At 43.1% G+C, this 25,171-nt stretch overlaps 1 protein-coding gene across 1 annotated transcript in view; it reads left to right on the top strand.

The window, feature by feature from the left end:
- The first annotated feature begins 782 nt into the window (after nucleotides 1–782).
- Nucleotides 783–25,171, top strand: part of LOC149324005 (zinc finger SWIM domain-containing protein 6-like) — a 131,999-nt gene continuing 107,610 nt past the window's right edge. The window contains exon 1 of the mRNA XM_089495293.1: nucleotides 783–1,512. Coding sequence (XP_089351419.1) covers nucleotides 783–1,512 — 730 coding nt within the window. The remainder of the gene's footprint in view (nucleotides 1,513–25,171) is intronic.

The following is a 25,171-nucleotide window of genomic DNA, read 5'->3' as shown; positions in this document are numbered from 1 at the left end:
CTCAATGACTTTCCTGCCGCGCTTGACTGCAAAGGGTGACCGCCAGGAAGCCCCGCCTCCAGCTCCACGTTCCATTCCCTAAAAGGAGCCACAGAGGAAGCCGACCTGCCACGCCCCCTCCCTCCCTCCCAAGGACAGCACGCGCGTGAAGCTGGGGGAGGCGGAGCAATCAAGGCTCTGTCTACTGTTACATTGTAGACCTGCGCGCGCCGGTGGGGGGGAAGAGGGTGTGTCAAAGGAGAGCCCAGAGAGAGACCAAACGGAGGTGTGTGCCCTTTTCGATAGCAATTAGGGCCCGCCCTCTCCCTCGAAAATTTCGAACCACACCCCCGGTGTTTCGTCACTGCTGCAGACGCCGCAGACTCACAAGGATGTTCTATTTATGTTTCTGTTTTGGCATATCCCCGCCCCTCGCTCACTGAGGAAAGGGCAGGCGGATGGTCCCCGCCCCCTTTTGCCCATATGCCTCTGAAAGGGGCGTGTCCTCCCATCCCTGTGCCTCTAGCGTTTGCATATCTCCGCCCCTCGCCCACTGAGGAAAGGGCAGGAGGATAATCCCGCCCCCTTTTGCCCGTATATGACTCTAAAAGGGGCGTGTTCTCCCCATCCCGATGCATCTCGCTTTTCCATATCCCCGTCCCTCGCCCACTGAAGAAAGGGCAGGAAAATAATCCACGCCCCCTTTTGCCCTTATATGCCTCTGAAAGAGGCGTGGCCTTCTCGTCCCGGGGCCGTTTATATAGCAGAGGCACTTCCGCTCTCGGTTCAGACGCGGCGCGACCATGGCGGAGAGAGGACAGCTCCCTCTTCCCCCCGCCAAGCGCCTCTGCTGCAGACCGGGCTACGGCGCCGGGTGCAGGCCGGGACAGCGGCCGGGGAGCGGAGGCGGCGTCGTGGCTGAAGGCAATGTAGTGGTGGCGGGTCCGTCCTCGGTGGCCTTCCCTCCCGCCTTGGCCGCCGCCTACGCCGCCGCGCTGGGGGTCCTCCCTTTAGGCAAGACGCAGAGCCCCGAGTCGCTGCTGGACATCGCGGCGCGGCGGGTGGCGGAGAAGTGGCCCTTCCAGCGGGTGGAGGAGCGCTTCGAGCGCATCCCGGAGCCCGTCCAGCGCCGCATCGTCTACTGGTCCTTCCCGCGGAGCGAGCGCGAGATCTGCATGTACTCCTCCTTCAACGCCGGGGCCGCCGCCGCCGGGGCCTCGGGAGCCGAGGACGCTGCCTCCGCCGCCAATGGCAACGGCAACGGCAACAGCAACGCAGCCGCCTCCGCCCCCGCCGCCCCCGGAGCAGGATCTACCGCCCTCGGCTCCGCCGGCACCGCCTCGCCCGCCACCGGCTCCAGCAACAGCGGCGGAGGCGCCCCCAATGCCCTGCCCGGCGGCGGAGGAGCAGGAGGCGGAGGAGGGGCGGCGGGAGGAGGGGCGGCGGAGGCCTCGGCCGACGAGAACCGCTTGCCCTTCCGCAGGGGCATCGCGCTGCTCGAGGGGGGCTGCGTCGACAACGTCCTCCAAGTCGGTGAGTCACTCCACACGAGGAAGGAAGGAAGGAGGATGGGGAATGGGGCTAGGCTTCCTCCCTGCCTTTCTTCCCCTCCAGCCCCGGGGTTCGGGGGATCCTCCGTCTCTTCCCCTCCATCTCCTGCCAGACAGACAGACGGACTCTTTCCCCTTGGCTCAGCCCCTGCCCAGGCGGCCCCCTTTCGCCTCTTTTCTCCCTTTCCTTCCTTTTTCCTCTCCCCTTCCCCCTTTCTCTCTTCCCTTTCCCCATTTCTTTTCTCTTTCCCTCCTTTCCCTTTCCCCTCTTCCTTTTCCCTCCCCCTTTTCCCATTTTCTTTTTACCACCTTTTCCCTTTCCTTTTTTCTCCCATTTCCCTTTCCTCCTGTTCCCCCTTTCCTCCTTTCTTCAGTTGTCCTTCCTTCCCCCCTTTCTTTTTCCCTTCCTCTCTTTCTCCTCAGTCTCTCACCCTTCCTTGCCTTTCTCTCTATCCTCAGCTGCAGAAACCTAGACCCTTCAAAGAGAGCGCCCTTTCCTTGGAGACACACACAACACACTGAACTCCCTGCTTCCAGCCTTTCCACTTCCCTTTACATTCTTTGTCTACTCTAGGGAATGTATCGCCTGCCTTTCTCCCAGACTGGGATCCAAGGAGGCTCCTTCTGCCCCTGCCATAAATCTCATGCCTCTCCTTACCCTCATGGCTTTGTTTCCTCCGCTCAACACTCCTTCGTGCTCTTTTGATGCTTGATTCTGTTAAGGACAACAACCTGGGTTCATCCCAGAACATTATAACCCTTTCCCCCCTCGCCCCCTCCCTCGCAGCAGCATACTCTCCCCCTTTTTCTTCTACAAGTGCCCCAATCCTGCCTAGCGGAGCCTCTTCTCTTCTCCTCCTCTGCTTCTTCTGCCCCATGTCATAAACCTCCTGCCCCACAGCATCCCCATTGGTCTCATTCAGCGTGACCCTGCTCCTTGTCTTTTAAAACATTGTCCTCCTCCCCCCCTCCACCAGCCTCCTCCTCCCCTTGCGCCGCTGTCTTCCTTATCCAGATGCCCCCAGTCCCACCTAGGGCTGCCTGCCCCTGTCTCTTCCACTGCCCTTCTCCCCCATCAGAGGAGGGGGGATGGAAGGGAACCAGCAGCAGCAGGAGTCACCAGAGGCCCCCCCCGGGGGGGGGGGAAGGAAAGAGGGCGGGGGAGAACAGAGCCAGGGATCTCTTGGATTTTGCCAGGAGAGAATGGGAGTCTCCAAACAAAGACATTTCTAGGGCAGCAGCGCCTGAGCAGCAGGGGCCGCCGAGGATGGGTTGAGGGCAGGCTTTCTGGGTGCTCCTGGGTCCAGGCGGCATCGCCCTGCCTGTCACTCTGGCTTGTGTTAGGGGTGGGATCCGGGTAGGTCAGTGGGTCATAAAGCTGTCAGATTGCTGATGGAGCTGAGGCTGAAAGGAGGCCTGCCTGCAGGGAAGGCGGGGGAGGCTGAGTGCTGAGGGGTCTGTTCTGGGGGAAGGCAGAGCCAGCCAGCCTCTAATGCTGCCAGATGCCTTCAGGACGGAGCAGTTTCCCTTCTCTTTGGCTTTCTCCATCTCAGCAGAGGGGGCAAAGGGCTGATTTCTCCCTGAAATCCTGCTTCGTCTCCAGTTTTTGCTGCCCCTCTTTCTCTCTGTCCTGTGCCATTGAATTCCTCCCTTTCTAAATCAAAGAAACACCCCTCAACCTTTCTGCCTTGTTCATGGCGGTTTGGTTTTCCCTTTTTATGTGTCTGGCTTTGGCACCAGGTCTTCTGGCCGATGAGTGGCCATTTCCCTTTGAAAACTTCCTGCTCTGGGTGAGGTTCTCTGTAGAGCTGGAACTGTTGTTGTTGTTGTTGTTGTTGTTGTTGCGTTTTCAAGGAGGCTCTGTTTTGGCAGGACATCTCTCAATGGCCTGCCGGAAATTCCCTTTGGAGGAAAAACCTGGCACCTTTTCATTTTCATGTTTGTGTGTGAATGCGTGTGTGTTTTTCAGGGTGCTGTGTGTGCATGCGCACGCCCGCTTTCTGAAAGGAGGGGGGAACCAAACAAAAGAACTTCTTTCAGTGCTTTTCACTGCGAGCAAAATAGCAGGGCTCTGACAAGGGGAAGATGATCTGGAGGTATTTAAACTACGCAGCTCTGTTTATCCTCTGCCTGAAATTTAGATGACCTCCATGGGTACCTTTGGGGTGCTACGACTCCCCATCCTTGCTCAGTAGCTCCTAGCATTCAGACATAGATGAGGTGACATTTTTTAATGTCAGCCACAGCACAGAACATTGTGGCTCTCCCTTCGCAAGTATACCTCCCCCCCCCCCCCCCAGTGCTAAGTTTTCTTGGCATTGAAAGATGTGGATACACCTAGAATCTAAATGCTAATGCGGTTGTGCCTTTGCCTTCTCTAGGTGTGGGAGGTCGGCACTGCCCTCCTCCTTCTCTTTAAGTCAAAGCCAGCTTGAATTAAAATGGAATTATTGAATTGCAAGACAGACTTCATTCTCCTCATGGTGCCTTTCCCTTTCGGCCTGCAAATAATTTAGCTTTGGGCACTCCTCTAAGTTCTAATTAACATTCCACAAGACTTTTGGTCTGCCCCTCCAGCAGCGGTTTGAGGCATCTCTCTGCTACGTGATGGCACCACCAGAACAAAACCTCTTCCAGTTTGGCTGGCATTGCCAAGGGCTTTTCATAGCAGTCTTCTTCAACTTTTTGCCTCTGCTTGACTCCACTTGCAAGGGATGAGGAATGACAGGAGTGCACATAGGGAGGGTTTCTTGGCTGATTACATTTTAGCTAGGAATTCACTGTGAAAATAAAGCCAAGGGATGATAAATAAAAGATGCAATCTTCTGTAGGAGACAGACACTCAGCATGGGCTTAGCTTTGCTTGCTTTCAGCACTTAAAGAAGCCTCATTGAGAAGTCCTGAAAGGGCAGGGTTGGGGGGGATACTTGTGCTGCCTTGAAAAGGGGAGGGATATTGGGTAGTGTTGACAAAGGTCATTGTGAGCAGAGGAAAATATGCGTAAATAGAGCTGATGTGTACTGCTCCGTCTGGAACGTTTAAATAAATGTGCATCCAGTGCTACACAATTGGAAGTATACTTTCATTTCTTCCTTACACGATCCCTTTGGAAACTCTCCAGGCTATAAATGTATGGAAACTTTGCATTTCACAGCCATACAAATATGTGACTTTATGTGGGGTGTGGTGAGAGAAGAGCATAACAGATGCTGAAGTTTTCCGAATCACAAATATTTTCCTTTACTCAACGCTAGGCTCATTAAGCTTTGTGAAGGTTTTAGGTAGGGTAAAAACTGCCAGAGGATATGTAGTTAGAAACAGTTCTAATACTGCAGAACTAGACTTTTATCACTGGATTGTTTATCACTGGATTTACGTGCAAAATACATGTTTACCTCTAAGCTACAGTTCTTCACTTGTTTCAGATGAAGTTTTCAGAACACTATACTGTATATTGCTGTATGTGCTTTTCAGAAAATAAAATATTTGTAGAGTTTCTGTTGGAAAACTGTGATGTGTAGTCCTTATCTCAGACTTGAATGAAACCATAGGTAAAATTAGTTGGCAGTGTGAGTTCACTGAGAAAGGTTATAATGATGTTTACCATGTCTTGATTGCGATTACAGCAGGGTTCTCACTTGGTTTTATGGAGGACCTCTGTGATCTTTGCGAAGCAGAGCAAAACTGTGGTCAAGCTTATTATCCCCAAATCAGTGTTGATTGAAGACCAAGATTTGAAGCCATTTGTCACAGTACAAATAAAATGTACTTATGCTGTAAAATTCTGTCTCAACTTTGGTGCTTAGATTCTAGGATACAGGACACTCAACCATCTTTGTGGAACAGTATTACTTACTTACTGTTACTATTACAGTACTAAAGAATGCATTTATTAAAAAAGTGTTGTTTCACATTGTATGCCTGCCTGAAAGTAATAACTGGGAATTGGCCTTTCAATCTCAGTTTTTATTCACCTTGGAGAAGAACAACAAGCAATCAGCTCATATTCTGTGTATATTAGAACTGAGATGTTTCTTGTTAGAGGTTCAATAAATTAAATTGCCCTTTTCACTGGAGAAGGACTTGCTTATATTTACATAATTTGAAACAAAAAACAGATCATTGTTTTTGTGACTTGCATTCAGTTTCAGGGGAGGAGCTCGATGGCTGTTGATTTAAGGCTTAGGATACAAACCTGGGGTCCAAAATTTTGGAGCTTTACAGTAATAACAATCAAAGTGGTATTGTTTGTAAGGATATTCATTTCTCTAGTAACATGAAGCAATAGTCACTGGGCTATTCCTTTGGAAATGGGGAAATGTTTTCTGCTGAGAGTTTCTTGTGACTGCAGAATTGCAGTCTGTCCCATGCTGGCCTTACCTGTAGCCCTGCTTTGTGCAGCTGCAGTATTTTTGTACTACCGTTGAGGCATGGAGCCATATATATTTCTGAAAAACTGTCAGCATGGAACTACAGCCAAGGCTGCAGCATTTCACTGTCACCCTTCCACTCATTAGGCCTTGCCATCCTTTGTGAGACTCCCTCTTGTTCTCCACATGCCAGCCCCTACTACTATCCCTCAAAAACAACTTGTGTTGTTAAAGGGCTGGCATTTTTCTTTCCCCTTCTTCTTGGGGCATAGGAAGAATTAAATTTCCAGTTGGAATTTTTTTCATTCTTCATATTTTTTTCATTCTTTGTGCTGTCATGCTAGTTAACATAATTCAGGTTCAAAACACACTGCAGAAATAAACCAGTTAGAGACCACTTTAACTGCCCTGGCTCAGTGCTAGGGAATCCTCGGAATTGTAGTTTATTGTGGCACCAGACCTAAATGTCTCACAAAATTACAGTTCCCAGAATTCCTCAGCAGGGCAGTTAACACAATCTGAAATTGGATTATTTCTGCAGTGTGTTTTGGGCCATCATTTACTCCTGGCATAGGAATCATGTGTTCCATTAAATGCTGTTGGACTGCACCACTGGCTAGAATTGCTGGGAGTTTCTATCCAATACCTGGAGGGCCACATGTTCTTTGCCCTGGTTGAGATGTTCTTATACATGCTTCAACTCTGCGTATTACTATAAATTACTAATGGTTATTTTTGTGTGATTTTATTTTTTTAAAATCGGTATTTTTGAGTAAGTGAAACGGGTTGTTCAGTTCAGCCTATACATCTAGACTTGCATGTCCCTGGCATGAGCAGTGATTGGCTCAGTCAGCTGCTATAGTCACCTTGAAGAGCCCTGTTCTAGCAGTGACTTCTTTGTTACCTTCCATGGGCAATAAAAGAAAGGCATGTAAATCAGGGTAGCAGAGTTGGTGTGAGGAATGAAGCGTGAAGCTCTGTAGGTTTAGTATATGAGCTGTCCTACACATACTACTGTGTGAGCTGGGCCTATAATACCTTAAAACACAATACTCTGTACTAGGTTGCTGGTTACTGTACTGATTAAGCTTTCTTCTAGGCAATGCCTTACTAAGTTATGATGATTGTGGCTAATACTGTACCAGTTTTCTCATCTGTTGATGGTCCATAAATAAACAGTAATTTAAAATTAAATCCTGTATAGTGGTTGATAAGAATCAACTAGATACTGAAATAAGGAGATTTTTATCTTGTCATTTATTTAGTTGTACACAATGTTTTGCACAGTTTCATCCATCTGCTTGATGACTATGTGCTTGTTGTGTAAAATGTTGGCATTCAGTAGTGTTTGCATAAACCTCACCCTCAACATATACAAAATCAGCAGTAAAAGAAACTGCAGATGATAGGTAAAATGCTTTATATTGCATAATTTAAAATATTGCTGGGGGGATATATTGGTTAGAATTTCACCTACTAGTTAATCCAGTTTTGATGCCAAGACAGCATCTTGGCTGTTAATGCAATAGAATACTTGCATATCTTGTTAATACATAACTGAGGAAAGTGGATGCGCTGGGCCCTCTTCTGTGAAACTACCCTTGGGCAACTTGTGACAGTGAGGTGCATTAAATGGCTAGACATTTCTAATCAGTTGAATTTGAACATAGTAATTGGTTCTAAAATATCTGTATGTAGATTTTGGCTAAATGTAGTTGCCATGAAAATAGCCAAATACTTTTCTGTCTCTGCTACGTTAAATGTCTAATCTGGCTCCTTGCAAGTCAGGTGAGACATAATTCTGGGCACAAGAAAAGGTTGGATGTAACCAGGCAATAGCAGATTGCTTATTGGCACTATGGTATGTATTTCCTGTTAATATTCAGAGCAGCAGCAAACCTATCTGTATGCCTCTATATAGAGCTGGGCTGTACAAGATGACTGGGTCTATATAATGCTATTCTTTTCTGTCAAGATTATTTTCTGCCTTTGGGTAGGATTTGATGGTGGCTTGTAAGATGAACCCTCTTGCCCTTCCACTTTTAAGAACTGCTACAGTCTTGGGCTCTTAACAGCTGAGGAGTTTGAGAAACCTGTAGGCCTTGCCTATGTGGATTTTGATCTGAAGACACAACAGAAATTTCCCTTTCCTCTGATTCTCTTTTCATAAAGTCCACTGTGTACTAGTCTAGATCCAACCCAGAGTGTTACAATCTTTTTTAGGGAGTACAAGGGGCAATTTTGTCACCCATGTTTAAGGTTGAACACTGAATATTGTTTCTGTTCTTTTATTGACTAATTTGGGCATTTTCTGGCTGAGCACTATGTAATGTAAAATATATGTAATGAAATATATGTTGACCAACTTATTGGTAATGTTTATTGACAGTTTTCTCTTAGTTTCGTATGCATTGAGTAGCATCAAGGACACTATGCCATTTGCTTAGAAGTGTTTGTGTATGTGTGTTGGTGAGGAGACAGTCAGCAGTGATATCAGTGCAATAGTTGTTTTGAGAGGTTTGAAAAATACAAAAAATGCCAGCACTTTGCCCAGCTATACTTTCTGTAATAAAGGACAAGATCTTCAAACCTTGACAATTTTTGCTTGTTTGAAATGTCCTCCTTTACAGCATCATTACATGTCTAAAATGGCCTCATGGCACTTAATTGTTGAAGGCTATTATAATCATCTACTTTTTGCCTTTTAATGTTAAGGTTTTCCCTGGAAGAATTTCAGTTTTGAAACAGCCACATTTATTTAAATCTATGAGTATATTGGAAAACTATGTTCTGCACCAGCACACCTGTAAAAGGAGAGCTTAATTTTTCTTTCTTTTTTTCTTAGTGTTGCTTTCTTGTTGTGAGTGAGTGTGTTTGACAGTCTTTGAAATAGCTTGAAGTTGTGTATGGGCAATGGCTGAGGAGGTCTGACATTAATTGGAAAGATGCAGTAGAACCTGTCAGGAAGTTTAAATTTTCACTACTGGAGTTAGCTGATCGAATATATTGGAAGCTCATTTACTGAATTAATGTGTTGGAAATCTAGGTGATTTACCCCTTGTCTTTCTTTAACAGCCTGTCTCTTTTTATAAGTCCTCCTTTATTGTTAATTGGTGTCAGATCTACTAATGTTAATAAAGGATTCCATGAAAGACGCGGTGGGGAACGAAGGGAGGCGAATAGCACATAGATGTAGATTTAAAGTCGTCTTTTGTCTTTTTTTCCCATTTCACCAAAGTCTCCTTTTATTCTAGTGATCTGGGAAGTGTAATATCTCAAGGTTTTTAAAAAGCAAAATCCTTCTTACTCACATTGACATTTACATTCTGACAAACTACCAGTAGGGTAGCGTTGGCTAATAAAGATAAATTTTGCAATGTTGTTTCCTTATCCAGATAGTTAACCACTTAAATATTTAACGACTACTGCAGTTGATTATTTAATATCTCTCAATTAAAGCTGGGTTATGGGAGATTAGGCCGGTTTTAATAAAGTCTAGTCGCTTCAAATTGGTATACTTCAGGAGTATTGGCTAAGGATTCCTACCTTCCTCACCCTTCGTGGATACACAACTGGAGATCATCAGGTAAGGGAAGGATAGTAAATTTCATGAGTTCATCCTTTCATTCAGGTTCTTGCCTGCAGGAATTAGCTGTATACAGTTCAATAGGATTCTTTGAAATAAACAAGTCCTCCTGATTGTGATGTATTAGCATTTCTCTGTGAAGTCTGAGCTGTGTTGGTTGTACAACCTCTATCTGTTCAACTCTCTTCTTTGTAAGTGAAGCCACAGAAATGGCTTCTGTAATCAGTCTTTCTTCTGAACTTTTGTTTTAAATTGAGCTTTTGTTTTAAAGTAATTCTGTTCCTTTGAGAACAGCTTTGGAAAAAAACAACCTATAAACCATAGTGGTTCTCACGCAAATCTGAAGCTGTCTGAAATGCTTGCCCTTTAGGGACCTGTGAATTCAGTGTTGAAGAATTGAATGCTAAAATTGTTCTAAGATTGGGTAAGCCTCAGGAAATCTTAAAGGGCATGGATGAGGAAGTATTAATTGAAACCCAGGCTAATAAAATACTGTTGAACCATGATAGGTACTTTGAATCGAGCTTGGTAGCTTGTTTGGCAGTGGAATAAACAGCTATATTACCTTCTGCTCTGTTGAGACATATCCAGCTGTGAGAGCAACGAATACTTCATCTGAAGGAATGTTCTTAAATTTCTACAGCATTATTTAGAAAAAGTAATTTAATCAAGGGAAACAACACATCTCACGTGTAGTTATATTTAGTTTTATCTGTTGAGCTTAGGGAAGATTTCTTAAAGAGATTGTACTGGATCAGCTTCAATCAGTGAGTACTGATGACATGGACAAGCTCCTTGGTAAAGTGAGGAAAACAACTTGCTCTCTTAACCCTTGCCCATCGTGGCTGGCCATCCAGCGGGGGGATGCATTGAGACAGTTCCTCGCGAACATCATCGGTGCATCCTTCAGGGAAGGTTATATTCCATCTTGCTTAAAGGAAGCGGCTGTTAGGCCGCTTCTGAAAGAACCTTCCCTGGACCCCCTGGATATGAACAACTATAGGCCAGTCTCTTTGCTACCATTCTTGAGCAAGGTAATCGAGAGGGTGGTTGCTCTTCAACTCCAAGCTGTCTTGGATGAAACCGATTATCTAGACCCATTTCAAATTGGCTTCAGGACAGGTTTTGGGGTTGAGACTGCCATGGTTGCCTTGACCGACGATCTGCGTCTGAGCATCGACAGGGGCAGTGTGACCCTGTTGGTGCTTTTAGACCTCTCAGATGCTTTTGATACGATAGATCATGGCATCCTCTTGGATCACCTGAGGGGGTTGGGAATTGGAGGCACTGCATTGCAGTGGTTCCGTTCCTTTCTCTCGGGCAGATCCCAGAGGGTGCTGCTCGGGGACAGTTGCTCTAGTAGGAGGGAGCTTACCTGTGGTGTCCCACAGGGTGCTATTCTGTCCCAGATGTTATTTAACATCTATATGAAGCCGCTGGGCGAGATCATTCGGAGTTATGGAACTGGGTGTTATCAGTATGCTGATAACACCCAAATGTATTTCTCCATGTCTCGTTCATCGGCCTCGAATTCTGATGACGTCTCCTCTCTCAATGAACATCTTCGGGCAGTAATGGGCCAGATGAGGAGAAACAGATTGATGCTGAATCCAGAAAAAACGGAGGTGCTCACCGTAGCGGCCCCGAAACAAAGAATTGGGTTGCAACCTCTGGTCCTGGATGGGGTCACACTCTCCGTCAAGGACTGCGTTCACAGTCAGGGGGTGCTCCTTGACTCGTCGCTCCTGATGTCAAACCAGGTAAATGCGACAGTCAGGAGCGCCTGTTATCAGCTTCGGCTGATACGCCAGTTGCACCCTTTTCTGGAAGTAAGGGATCTTGAGACTGTTGTGCACATGCTGGTAACCTCACGTCTAGACTTCTGTAATGCGCTCTACATGGGGCTACCCTTGTGCTTGGTCCGGAAACTGCAACTAGTACTGAATATGGCAGCCAGGGTAATTTCTGGAACATCCAGGAGGGACCATATTACCCCGGTTCTAATGTCCTTCCACTGGCTGCCCATTAGCTTCTGGACCCAGTACAAGGTGTTGGTTATCACCTTTAAAGCCCTAAATGGCTTGGGTCCAAACTATCTTCAGGACTGCCTTCTCCCCTACAATCTTCCCCGCACACTCCGCTCCTCTGGAAGGTGCCTACTTCAGCCTCAAAAATCTAGGCTCTCGGCCACCTCCCAGAGGGCATTTTCCATCGTCGCCCCCAGATTATGGAATGGCCTGCCGGATGAGATCCGTCTACTTACATCCTTAGACAGCTTTAAAAAGGCTGTTAAGACAGATCTCTTCCGGCAGGCCTCCCCAGAATAGAGAACCTGGCCTCAGAAAAACATCTGGGAATAAGATACTGCTGCTCCCATTGATTGTTTTGCTGATGTGATGTTGTTGACCTTCTGGTCAGTTTTTAACTTGTATTTTTTTAAATTCTGCATTGGATTTAATACTTTTTTAAGGACGGGAGGGTATCGGGGATTTTATATGTTCTGTATTTTTAACTTTGTTAGCCGCCCCAATTGTTCTCAGAGGGGCGGGATACAAATAACATTATTATTATTATTATTATTATTATTATTATTATTATTATTATCTGACAACGTTTCTGTCCCTTGTTGTGAAAATAGCATTCAAGATAGCTACCATGGTTTGAAAAATTAAAATTCGACAAAAACATACCCAACAAATTAAACAAAAGAAACAATAGAATGATAAGATAAGGAGGTGAGGAGTAGAATTTCAAACCACTTGCTATCAAAACCTTTGTAAACATAATCCCCCAATGAAGTAGCTACCTAATGATATTTCTGGAAAGGGATTTCAACAACATGTGCTACCACTGAAGAGGCCCTGCCTTGGCACCAAGGCACTCAGCTAACCTTTAAAGGTAGGGACATAGTTTCTGATAACCTCAGTAAACTGTAGGTTCATACGGGAGAAAGTTAGAGCTTCCTTGGTCACTATTAGTACCGTATATTCCAGCGTATAAGACGACCCCCAAATTTACAACTTAAAATAGAGTGTTTGGGATATACTCACCGTATAAGACTACCCCTATCTTCCACAATAAGTCAGAAAGGAGCTGAAGGCACACAACAACAGCAGCAGCAGCGACAGAGGAGAAAGAGGGGGGGAGGAGAAAAAAGGAGAAGGAGAAAGAAGAAAAGGAGGGGAAGAGGAGGGACACTCCACTACATTCTGAGGAAGGAGTGTGTTCCACGTTTGAAATAACAGCATACACAACATTATTTCACCCGCGTCGACAACTCCTCCCGCCCTTCCTCTTGGTGCATCTACACTTTAGAATTAATGCAGTTTGACACCACTTTAAGAGCTCCTGCTCCATCCTATTGGTATCCTAGGATTTGTAGTTTTATAAGGTCTTTTTCCTTCTCTGCCCAAAGAATGCGGGGGGGGGGGGCACTGCTCCAAACTACAAATCCCAGGGATTCTGTATGGATGGAACCGTGCCAGTTCAAGTGGCTCCTATTGGAATCAAAGCCCATGAAGCTTTGTGCCAAATAGAAATGTGTTAGGCTGCAACTGCACTGCAGAAATAATCCAGTTTGACACCCCTTTAACTGCCCTGGCTCAGTGCTATGGAATCCTGGGAATTCTAGTTTTCTGAGACATTTAACCTTCTCTCTCAGCAAACTTTGGTGTGACAACAAACTACAATTCCCAGGATTTCATAGCACTGGGCCATGGCAGTTAAAATGGTATGAAACTGGATTGTCTCTGGAGTGAAGATGCAGCCTGAGTTGGGTCCAAGACACACTGCAGAAATAATCCAGTTTGAGACTGCTTTAACTGCCCTGGCTCAGTGCTAGGGAACCCTGGGAATGGTAGTTTTGTGAGACATTGAGCGTTCTCTATCAGAAAGAGCTCTGGTGCCACAACAAACTACAATTCCCAGGATTCCTTTGCACTGAGCCAGGAGAGTTAAAGTGGTCACAAACTGGATTATTTCTGCAGTGTGTTTTGGACCTTCGTTATTAAAAATGCTCAAGGTCCAATCCATACTGCAGAAATAATCCAGTTTGAGACTGCTTTAGCTGCCCTGGCTCAGTGCTAGGGAACCCTGGGAATTGTAGTTTTGTGAGAAAGAGCTCTGGTGCCACAGTGAACTACAATTCCCATGCATCTGAGGAAGTACGCTTAAGTCTAAGAAAGCTGCCAACTTTTCTTTCAGTGAGTCTCAAAGGTGCTACAAGATCTCTCTATCATAATCACCATTATTGTTATCATTATTAAATCCAAATGCATCTGCAGAAGTGGACTTAAATTGGCAACACTGGTATACTGTAGACTCATTCTCTGGGGCTGTGATCTGGAAGTGTGGAGGCAATTCTCTTGAAAAACCAGGGAATCCTGGGAATTGTAGTTTGTGAGGGTGGGGAGGGCGACCACTGTCCTCTCTCTGGTTGGCTCGCTCTCAGAGTCAGGGCTGGAGCTGAATGTGCAAAAGTCACCAAATCTGCCCTGAAATAGACACCAAAATCACACCAAAAGCACTTTAATATCCCAATTTTTCATGTGAAAGTCACCAAATTGGCAACCCTGAAAAGACCTTCTGCCGTCCGCCGCCCTCACTTCCCTCCTGGGCACCCGGGAAAAGGAGGACAGGAGGGGAAGGGAGCGAAGGAAGGAAGGAAGAGAAGGGAAGAAAGGAGGGAGGGAGAGAAGGAAGGAGGGGAAAAGAAAGGGAGAGAAGGAAGAAAGGGGGAAAAGCAAAGGAGGGAAGGAAAGGGAAAGTGGTGGAGAAAGAGAGAGAAACCTAGGAAGGGAAGGGAAGGAAGAAGGGAGGAAAGGAAAGGAAGAAGGAAGGAAAGGAGGAGATGAAAGAAGAAAGGGGAGGAAGGGAAGGGAAGGGAAGGAAGGGAGGAGGACGCTACTTTGCCTTTGGGAGAAGGCTTTGCTGCCGAGGGCTCTCTTTAGGACCCAGCGGCTTTCCGGCGTACAAGACGGCCCCCGACTTTGGGGAAGATTTTCCTGGACTAAAAAGGCATCTTGTACGCCGGAAAATACAGTACTTTGAATTGTTCTTGGAAATAAATTGGCCACCACTGTTTGTTTTTAGCATTGAGATAATACTAAATTTATACCAAACACTCAACAGAGGTTGTTCTGTAGTCACCTACATTACCATATATATTCAGCTATAAGTTGACCTCATGTATAAATTGAGGACAGGTTTTGGGGGTAAAATTATGGATTTTGCCATGACCCTTGGATAAGTTGAGGGTAAAACTTCGGGCCATACAACAAAATATCTAAATGATGAAGCAAAGGAAAACAATGCGAAAGAACGTACAAAATTATGGCAGGCATAACTGTTTTGACTCACACTGAAGACTGGATGGAAGAGAAAGTAGAGGGAGGTCAGTGCTTCCAGGACAGAGTGCAGTCTTGCCTTTCACCAGGGGATGGTTCCCTTTTTAAATAAGTGTTACAGTATTTCCATTGACCTGTGGATAAGTCGACCTAGGTTTTTGGGATCAATTTTTTGACTAAAATTTCTAGACTTAAACATGAGTATATACAGTAATTAAAGATACTTAGGTGACAAGACCAGGGTGTGCATTCTCCTGGCTGCCAACCCACATTGGTAGCACTTCCAAGCTGACAGTATCCTGCTCAACTGTTAATAACTGTAAACTATTATGTGTCTATGAGGGAAGAGTTCCATGTCATGGAAGTTAGAATGTGTATGTTGTCAAAAAGAGTGCTTTCATATTGATTTGTCCCTATTTTAATACTCAGGAACACTGAATCTGGTACGTGGCATCTAGAATAAAACAGACGTGGAAGTCCTAATGCATTGCTAGGCTTCTTTTAAATGGCTAGACCTGTATATTTGGAAGCAACAAACCTTATCCATAATGCCTTCTGACGGTGAATAGAACTTTAGAAATCCTGGCATTGTTTGGTTTTTCCTTGTTAAAAATGGTTGCAGCCTGTAGTCCATGAAACACTGCTTGGGTTTCTAATCCATTTTCTTTCCTTTGGTGAAAACACAGCAAAAATAACTGTGAAGGTGACTGACTGATATTATACATAACTAGCCAAAATGCAATACATCTTGAAAGAGAAATTAGAAGCAAAACAAAGTATAGGGAATGGTTTAAAAAATAGATCATAATTCTATCTGTCGTTTTGTGATGAGTTAGGAAGGAGCACAAGAGTCTCCTTGTGTAAGCACAGGACATGTGCTCACATGTTGTGAAGTAATTGGTGGTGTTAAAACCATTGAAGAAAGCTTTTAAATGAGGAATGATCACTTATTAGTACTCAGGGTGGGTTCAGTTCTTTAAAGCCTAACTGAAGCTGCTCATGCCCTCAGGACTGTTGCTGGCAGGGGAAAAATATTCATACTGTAAGTTAATTCACAGAGACTTGAATAAATTGTTGAAGTTTATTTCAAAGCTATTACATCTCACCATATACTTGATGGCTATACTTTGTTGCTTTCGATGTTTAATCCCCCACCCCCAATACTCTGCTTCTGCTAACTGCTGGAATTTTCACAGGCTGATCCACTGTGGATAATTTCAGGTCTGACTCACTTTACTGAACATGTTAAATTGCTTCTCTTCCCCATGATAACAGTGGAGTTACTTGAACAAAATGTGTTTCCCACTTGACTCAGCATGAAAGGATTTTCTGTTAAACTAGTCAGCTGTTTATTTGGGAGCAGCTGACAAAATTTCCTAGTTTCAAGCTCAAAGGGTAAAATGAGCCGGTCCTTCAGGCAGCTTTAGATAAATTCCAGGCTTCTAGAAACTTGAGTCTTGTGCCTAGGGACTGGAAATATTTTTTTTGTTTCTTCTGCACATGGTAGCTTCCGCCCCTTCTTCCCTCCTGAGTAGACCAAAGGTCTGACTTAAAAAGAACACAGAATAGTAAGCTTCTGTATAATTATAACGGAGTAATACTAGAGAACATGCCTGTTTCAGTATAGCAATAGCAAAGTGTTCAGAACTTTTCAGCTAGATCTGGATTATTGAAAATGTTTCTGGGTCAATTTAAGTTACAGTGGTGGTGACTGCAGTACGTGTTCATGACTGAATAACCAAGGATCTTCCCTCTCTGTTTTCCTTTGCAAATATTGGACACATTCTGTATGAGCGTACATCTCTCCCGCTTGAGGACTCAGGTGGGCATAATCCCTTCATTCCCACAGATTGGGGCAGTCACTGAGTCTCAGCCAATCAATCTCAATTTCTCTTTGTGTGTATGTATATATGTGCATGTGCACATGTCCTACTTTGCCAACAACAAATGTCCAAACCATATTGCTTCTTTCATGTTTAAGTAGAAGTCAGTTGCTGCTATCATTCCTTCATAATGCAGCTGTTCTCTCCCAGGTTGGGATGTAGTGTTCATGCAGAAGCAGAATTTCAGATACTGCAGGGAACCAAAAACTGCCCACCATCTACCCCATTCTGTCAGTGGAAAATGAACAATAAGTCTTTGCTAGAAGGAAGACATTTTTTCAGCTCTCAGGATGTAAATTCTGGATGCAGTGCATTGTTTATGTGACAATTTCTGTGCTGGGTAGAGGCAAAACAACTTACTTGTTGAAAACATTTTGTGAGGGAGCTGGGAAAAAAGGAGAAGGGAGAGAAGCTGCAAATCAGGGACAGGCAAACTGTGGCCCTCTGGTTGAAGTTGGACTGGTGGTATTCTCCTGTATTGGTCATGTTTCTGAGGCTTATGTTTAATCAAGTCCAACAACGTATGTAAGGTCATGGCTACCCCACTCCCATAATAATTGGATGCCATTAAAATATCACCAAGTACAAATGCCTGCATAGGTTGTTAGGAACCAGGACAGTTAGGCACATCCCCTTGGTTGAGTATTTGCCCTTTCCTCAAATCAGTTGTTACTCCCTGCAGTGTTGTTCATTAAAGGAAGAAATACATTTATTTTAAAAGGTCAGTATATTAAATGATCCTCTCAGTTGCAGGCACAGTCTGTGCTATTAGGGGCATTTGAGAGATATTTACACCAATGTCCCTCCTTATTTGGGACAATAACCTCCTGTCTTCAGAAGCGCTCTACAGACTGTGGGATAGATTCAAGAAATAAAAAACAAAACAAAAACTTGCTGGTTTGAGACTACAGTTAAGTCTGTCTTGTGTAGGTTTCGAATTCACAAAGCAAAGTAGTGAAGCTTGATTTCTTAAGTGGCATACTCTGTGGTCAGCAATGATGTGCAAGTGTCTGTAATCATGCTTGTTTACATGCTACCCCCAATGTGGCAAGAGTTCTCCTTGGTTTTCAGGCCCAAATCCTGTAGTAGTGTATGTCTGTATGTGACTTCAAGATGCCTGACAATTTATGGCGATCCCATGAATTTCATAGGGTTTTAGGCAAGGAGTACTCAGAGGTACAGTGGACCCTTGTTATAGGGTTTGGTTTCAAGATCCCCCGTGTCTAACAAAATCCGTGGCTGCTCAAGTCCCATTAAATATAATGACATAGCAAAATGATGTCCCTTATAAAAAAAATGGAAAATCAAGGTGAACACAAGTCATTGGCTAGATAGAAACAGTCGGCCCTTCTTATACACAGATTTTTTATACATGGATTCAAGCATACACGGTTTGAAAATGTTCAAAAAACGTATAAATTCCTAATATCAAACCTTGATTTTTCAATTTTTATAAGGACACCATTTTGCTATATCATTATATTGAATGGGACTTGAGCATCTGCGGATTTTGTTATACACGGGGGATCTTGGAATCAAACCCCAGCGTATAACAAGGATCCACCTTTGTATTCAGAGAGAATTACTTCTGAATAATTCTACACAGGATTGCAGCATATTCCTGATGCTTTCTTCCTTCTCTTCACGAATGATTTATCTGCCCAACAGAGTGACTCCCTCAGTCCTCAAGATTACTTCACTTGTCAGGGTTGGCAGTTTCCTGCTGCCTCTCCTGCTCTGTCAGAATGTATTTATTGGCTATTCATTCAGAGCTTTCTAATTTCTCTGTTCTAGCCTCTAGACATTGTTAAAAAAATACAGTGGAAAAACTCTTATGCTGGCATATGTATCAGTATGGTTTCCTTAAAATACTAAAAATCAAGAGTATGGTTTGCAATTTCTCTTGCAAAAGTTTTGAGTGTATTATCTTTCTGAACAGTATGGAGGCATACTAGATATGTTGGACTGAAAGAAATTATCATGAGCAAGTAATTATACATGTGTGCGTGTGCATGTGACAAAGGTGTGAAGCATAATCAGCACATTTTACCCTACTTTCTTTTTCACAGTCTTGTGTGAAATATAATCTGTTTACCTTTTGCAGGAAACCAGTGATGTAGGGGAGACTGAGAACAGTGCTGTTCACACATTACTTTGAACACACATACAATCTGTATATATGTAATTTCTTCAGATGTAATGTTCAGTATGTGTGAAATGGCCGAGAATTTATAACACTGGTGGAGTATAAAGCACTGCCAGTGTATTTATGAAGAGGTCTTGGCAGGTGCCAGCTGGGAGACAGCTTCCCTGGCATACACCCCAGCCAATTGGTGGCTGTTGGGAGAGGGCAGAGCTGTGCCTGGCACTGTTCATCAACTATTGTGCAGATGGGGACAATGTGTGGCACAAGAAAGTTTGGGATAATTCCCTGTGCAACCTTCCAAAAAAGTACCTACCTTAGCATAACCCCAGTTGCTCCAGTGTAAGTCATCAAGAAGGCTTCTGATCACTGTGTCCAGACTGTGGATCTCTACATATGTTCATTAATTAAAAAAATAACAGAATACCTGCACTTATACAAGGAGTTTTGATTTGTAGCCTAGTATACTTTTGTTCCTTTCAGGGCATGCCTTTTTCTAGAAGAACATGCGACAGACTACTGTAATGCTTGTATTACTGCTATATTTAGGTTTCTTAATTAACAAACAGCATTTGTAGAGTCTGAGTATGTGGGTTAGTGTTTTCTTTTTCTTTTCTTTTTTAAGTAACCACTTGCTCTGACAAGTAGTCTTGTTAAACAGAGTCTTGTTATACAGAAATAAATTCTACATAAAATTGTGCTTTCTGAGAAAGTTTCTTGTTCTGCCTAAACCAGTGTAAATATTGTACAGTTCTTAGTTTTTATCTTCTCACCCAAAATAACACAAACTTTGAAAACCAAATAAAATTCACTTGTGAAAGTCGAAAATATTTGTTGGCATGCAGTCGTTTATTTAATAAGAAGGAGAAAATAAAGATGGAAACAATATGAATTATTCGAATAACTATAGTTCAACCTACTTCCCTAAACTGTAGACAGAGAATAGATGATGGAATTAATTAAATCAATTATCCAGTGCTAGTGAGAGATAGAAGTCTCTCATCTCAGGCTGCTTGCTGCTGCACTGTGCTGGGCTGGAAAGAAACTTCTCCCCAATCTGTCATTCTTTGGGACTACAGTTCTCTCCTCCACTGTCTTCTCAGCTAAAGGTTTTAACTCACACTTGCTTCTTCAGAATCTTTTATAGCAAACTTTCTTACATCTGAACTTAATCAGTCCCCACCCGTTCTTATGGGAAGTGCTGGCACATGGAGAGGAGAATGTCAGCCTTGCCAACATGCTGTCCTCATCACAGTCATGCTTACCCTGCCCAGCAATGCAGGGCAGGGTGAGAGCATGATTTTCATGGGAAGGATGCAGTGCTGGGATGAATCACTCGTATGCTCTCCTTCAGAAAATTCTGCTATTTCCAGTATTCCACACAGCTGAATGGTGGGCTTGAGGAAATGTGATTTGCTGGGAAGATGCTCAGTGGTTTGGCCACCCTTGCAAGGCCTACAAAGCTATATGCAAGATGCAAGTTGTTGACAAGTAATGCTGAGGAATTTTTCATAGAGGTATGTGTGTGTGTCCATCCATGTCTATCCATCCACAGCTTTAAAGGATGTGCATATTTTGATACTAGTGGTGCTTGATCATATTTTAGGGCGAACTACCTTCATTAAGTGGATCTCAGTGGAGAAAATCTGTCTCCCTGGTGGCTAATCTGTCCAAAGTTGTGATGTGTCGGAACAGAGACTATATGGGATTCCAGCACATCAGTAATGGGTAAGTGCTGTTGCCAGTACTTGTTAAAAAGGATCCGTTTCTCTTTTAACTTACCCGTCAGATGTCATCTTAAATGTTTAGGAGAAATGTTAGTAAAGAGAAGTGTTGCTACAAAATGGGTGAAAATTAGTATGCTTTTTCTGTAATGATATACATTGTAAACAGGATCCAGATATAGTGATGTAATACCTAGTTCCATGTTCTACTATAATTTGTTTTAAGTTGTCAGAAGTAGTTATGCAGCAGTAGAAATGCTGAGTTCATGTTATGTTGTCACAAGGAAGAGATGAAGTGTCCTATATCAACATTAGTACCATGAACTCAGTAAAACACAGAGTAATGGGACGGGGAGAAGCCATCACTGTCAAGTTCCTAGCATGGGTTTCTTGTTTGAAATGACTAGATACAGAGATGACAGAATAACCCTATTCAGATACTGAAATGGCAGATTGAACACACAGGACAGATGCAGTAGTTATGCCCCCTGATGTCATGAGCATCATGTGACACACCTACCCACCTGGCATCCATATGTAGAGCAGATCTGTGGAGAGGAATCCTTGCTTACATTGCTACTTCATGGGATACACAGATAGGACTTGTCTTGTCTCACAATTAATCGTTCAGTTTCAGCTAAATTCAGGTATCTTGGAGTTTTTCTAGATAAACTAGATTTTCTGTCTGGATGTTATCTGCTTTATCAGAGAAGGCTTTTATTATAAAGTCAAAGGCTTTAATGGCCGGCATGCATAGTTTTTTGTGGGTTTTTCGGGCTATGTGACCATGTTCTAGCAGAGTTTCTTTCTGACGTTTCACCAGCATCTGTGGCTGGCATCTTCAGAGAATGCTTTGCCTGGAAAAATTGGATGTATATATCCTGTGTGAGCCTGGGAATGCAGGAGTGATTTGCATGTGTATTGTTCTGTGTTGATGGCTGACCTCAGGCTGGGAGGCTAATGCAAAACAGGATTAATGTCTGCTAATTGGTGATCATTATCTGCTGGGAAAGCCCCTGACTCTGAGTGGTTTCCCATTTGCATTTGCTGAGTCCTGATTTTGCTATTCCTCAGGACTGGTAGCCAAATTTTGTTCATTTTAAGGGTTTCTTCTTTCCGGTTGAAATTGTCCAGGTGTTTGTGGATTTCAATGGCTTCCCTGTGCATCCTGACATGGTTGTGGTTGGCATGGTCCAGAACTTAGGTGTTTTCAAACAGTATTTTTTGTGTGCCCATTGTGGGCATGAAATACTGTTTGATAAACAAATCACCCCTTCCTCTATCTTATGTTTGCAGAAAAATCTTTTAAAATCTTCCGCACTCGCCCAAAATTTCATATACATTAAATGTGCACGTTTCAGTGCTGCAAACTAATTTTTAAAATGTATTGAGATTGGGAATGCCAGCAATAGTGTTTGAGGTAAAATGCTTGCTCATTATTATTATTATTTTGTGCAAGCAGCTATGTCTCTTATTATTGGAAGGGATTATCTGAGTGCCCAAAATTAATCATGCCTCTCGTTCTAAACTGGAATGTATGGTTTCTAAAGAGTAGGAACTGCGAAAGCTTTGAAAACTGGGAGTTTCTGTTAGCATATAAAGCTACATAGAGACACCACTTCTTTGTGTGTGGACAACCTTTTGGCTATTAAAATTCACAAATCAATGCTTGACCTTCAGGCAAACTTGCCAGGTGGAAGGCATGCATTCTATAAAAGAGGAAGGGAGCACAGATGTAGTAAGGAAAATGCACCTGAAGCAAATGGTAAGGCTAATGTTTCAGATTCCAGGGTGGCAGCTGGGATATTTCTTGGGAAGCAGACAAGCAAACCTTTCATGGAGATACTTTTGTAAGTCTGTTAAAATATATCATTGACAACTAGTAATAATAATAATAATAATAAATTTTTATTCGGTCATTGACCAGCAATATAGTACAGAATGCAATTGCAGCAATACAAAAACAGAATGTAATTGTATTATTTGTACATTGCTACTTATATAATAAAAACATTAAAAACAGAATTAAGAATAAAAAGTAGAATGTGTATACATGCGATTAAAGCAGCGAAGGTTGAGTAGCACAATATGTTTCTAGCTCCGGTAATTTCCAGATTTTGGCCTATGTGAGTGACACTTTCTATTAGCCTTCGAGGTTTTATCTCGTCATGAGAGGGCTTATTTTACATATGATGTAGCAAAATTTAGCCACTGTATATACAATACTAGGCGACTGGCTATTCAAGAGATTACAAACAAGTACAGTGTCTGAGCTTCCCGGGAACTTTTCCAAAAGTGGGGTGATCAGTTGGAACCGGATATCTTTGAAGAATAAGCAATACAGGAAAGTATGTTCAAGGGTTTCAATATCGCAATTATTGCAAGGGCAAAGCCGTGCTTTGAAAGGAGTTTTCTTGTATCTTCCTTCTAAAACCGCTGAAGGGAGGGCGTTAAAGTGGGCTAAAGAGAAAGCTCTTCTGAATTTAGGTAATGTAATTTGGAACAAGTATGAAGCTTGTGACAACATAGAAATTGATCTGTTGATTAGAATGCGCCCCGGAAAGGCAGCAGTCTCTATCTGTCCTTCTATATCGAGTAGTCTCTGCTTTATGGACAGTTTGGCCTGATTGAGATTTAATTCTAGTATGAAATCTTTCGATAGGCCTATAGATAATAGTTTCTTATTTATGGCTGATTCCCAGTGAGATTTATAGGTATCGGTCAAGATATATTTTGTTAGTCCATCCGGGGTTTTATTTAGTTTGAGCCAATAGAATAAAACATAAATCCACATACTTGTTTCAATTTTACTGACTCCAGCCTCTCTCCTCAATACCGCGTTGGGAACGCTACTACCAACTTGAAAGATTTTTCTTAAAAAATTTGTTTGTACCCGTTCAAGGGGCATAAGATCATTATAAGGGCCCAATTGAGCGCCATATAAGAGTTGTGGTCTGGCCTTAGCCTGGAAAAGTTTAATTGCTGCTGGAATAAATTGGGCTCCCTTAGAAAAAAAGTATTGTTGGATTGCATTAGCTGTTTTTTGTGCATTTTTTGAAATGTATTCCAAGTGTGCAGTTCTATTACCCGTGACCTGAAGCACAATTCCCAAGTATCTGAATGTCTTTACCTGTTCAATAGTTTCTTTTCCCAGTTTCCAATTTCTTCTTCTGGGTTGCTTAGAGAAAGTAATGATTTTAGTTTTAGAACAATTTATTGTTAATCTTTCTTCACTACAATAAGTGACTAGCGACCTCAGGGCTGTTCTTAATCCGATGGGAGTCAGAGATAATATGACAACATCATCGGCATAAAGAAGTAGATTTACATGTCTATTTGTTATTTTAGGAGGGTGAAAGGAGATCTTATTCAAGTGGGGAACTAAGGAATTTATATAATAATTGAACAGAAAAGGGGCTAGAACACATCCTTGTCTAACTCCGATCTTAACTTGGATTTCTTTGGACATATGGCCTGCTGAACTACATCTCACTCTCAGCCGATTATCCTCATGCAATTTAATAATCAGGAGGAGAAGCCCTTTTGTCAATTGAACTATTCATAAGTTTTTCCCACAATCTAGATCTGGGGACAGTATCAAAGGCAGCTTTAAAGTCTACAAAAGCTGCATGGAGCGAGATGCCCATTTTGGAATATTTTTCTATCAGATGTTGTAGCAATAATACATGATCAATCGTTGATCGTCCTGCTCTAAATCCTGCTTGTTCTTCGTTCAAGATGTTCTCTGACTCGAGCCAATCCATTAATTTAGTTTGTAGGTGTTTAGCATACATTTTGCTAATTTGGCTCAGCAAGCTGATTGGTCTAAAATTAGATGGATCACTCCTTTTACCTTTTTTGTATACAGGGATTATGATAGCAAGACCCCACACAGGAGGAATCATGGCCTGTTAAATATATCTGTTAAAATATATCATTGACAACTAGTATAGGGGTGGTATTTTAGGATTTGATCATGTTAGATTTCAGTGCTGGAAAATGAAGTAATATAGTTTACTCTTGTTTTACAGTGCTTCTGATTCTTCCTTTGTTGAAGAATTGAGGAAGATGCAAGAATTTAAGTTTTCGTGGGGAGGGAGGAACCCTAATGTCCCAAAGAGGGACAGTATTTTTGTTTCAGCCTTTTCCGGTTTACTGTTGGTTAAAAATAATAGACCACAACCTTCAGCAGCCAGCATGGCCATCTTGGCTGGGGAAGATGGAGGTTCTAATGGCACACATATAACAGATGGTACAATAGGCATTTGGACAAATAACACTGCAGTACTCATTGGAGGCATAATCTAGTAGGGAGCCCTCTCAAGAGAAGCTTTTTTGAAAAAAAGCACTGGTATAAAGGTGCAGTATTTACTTCTGATGTCTTAATACTCTAAAGACACCAGAACCTGTCAAATCTTGGAAGCTAAACAGGGTAAGCACTGTTTAGTACTTGGAGGGAAGACTGTCAATGAATATCAGGCACATTAGGCTATATTTCAGAGGAAGGAACCTGGCAAACACGCCTCTTGAGTATTCCTTGTCTAATTTATTTTAAAGAAATTCATGGGGTCACCATAAATCAACAGGCAAC

Source organism: Sceloporus occidentalis, unplaced genomic scaffold, assembly GCF_023333645.1.
Source record: "Sceloporus occidentalis isolate IW3139 unplaced genomic scaffold, rSceOcc1.0.p SCAF_1, whole genome shotgun sequence".
NCBI classification, from domain to species: Eukaryota; Metazoa; Chordata; class Lepidosauria; order Squamata; family Phrynosomatidae; genus Sceloporus; species Sceloporus occidentalis.
This window is presented reverse-complemented; position numbering and strand designations above follow the sequence as displayed.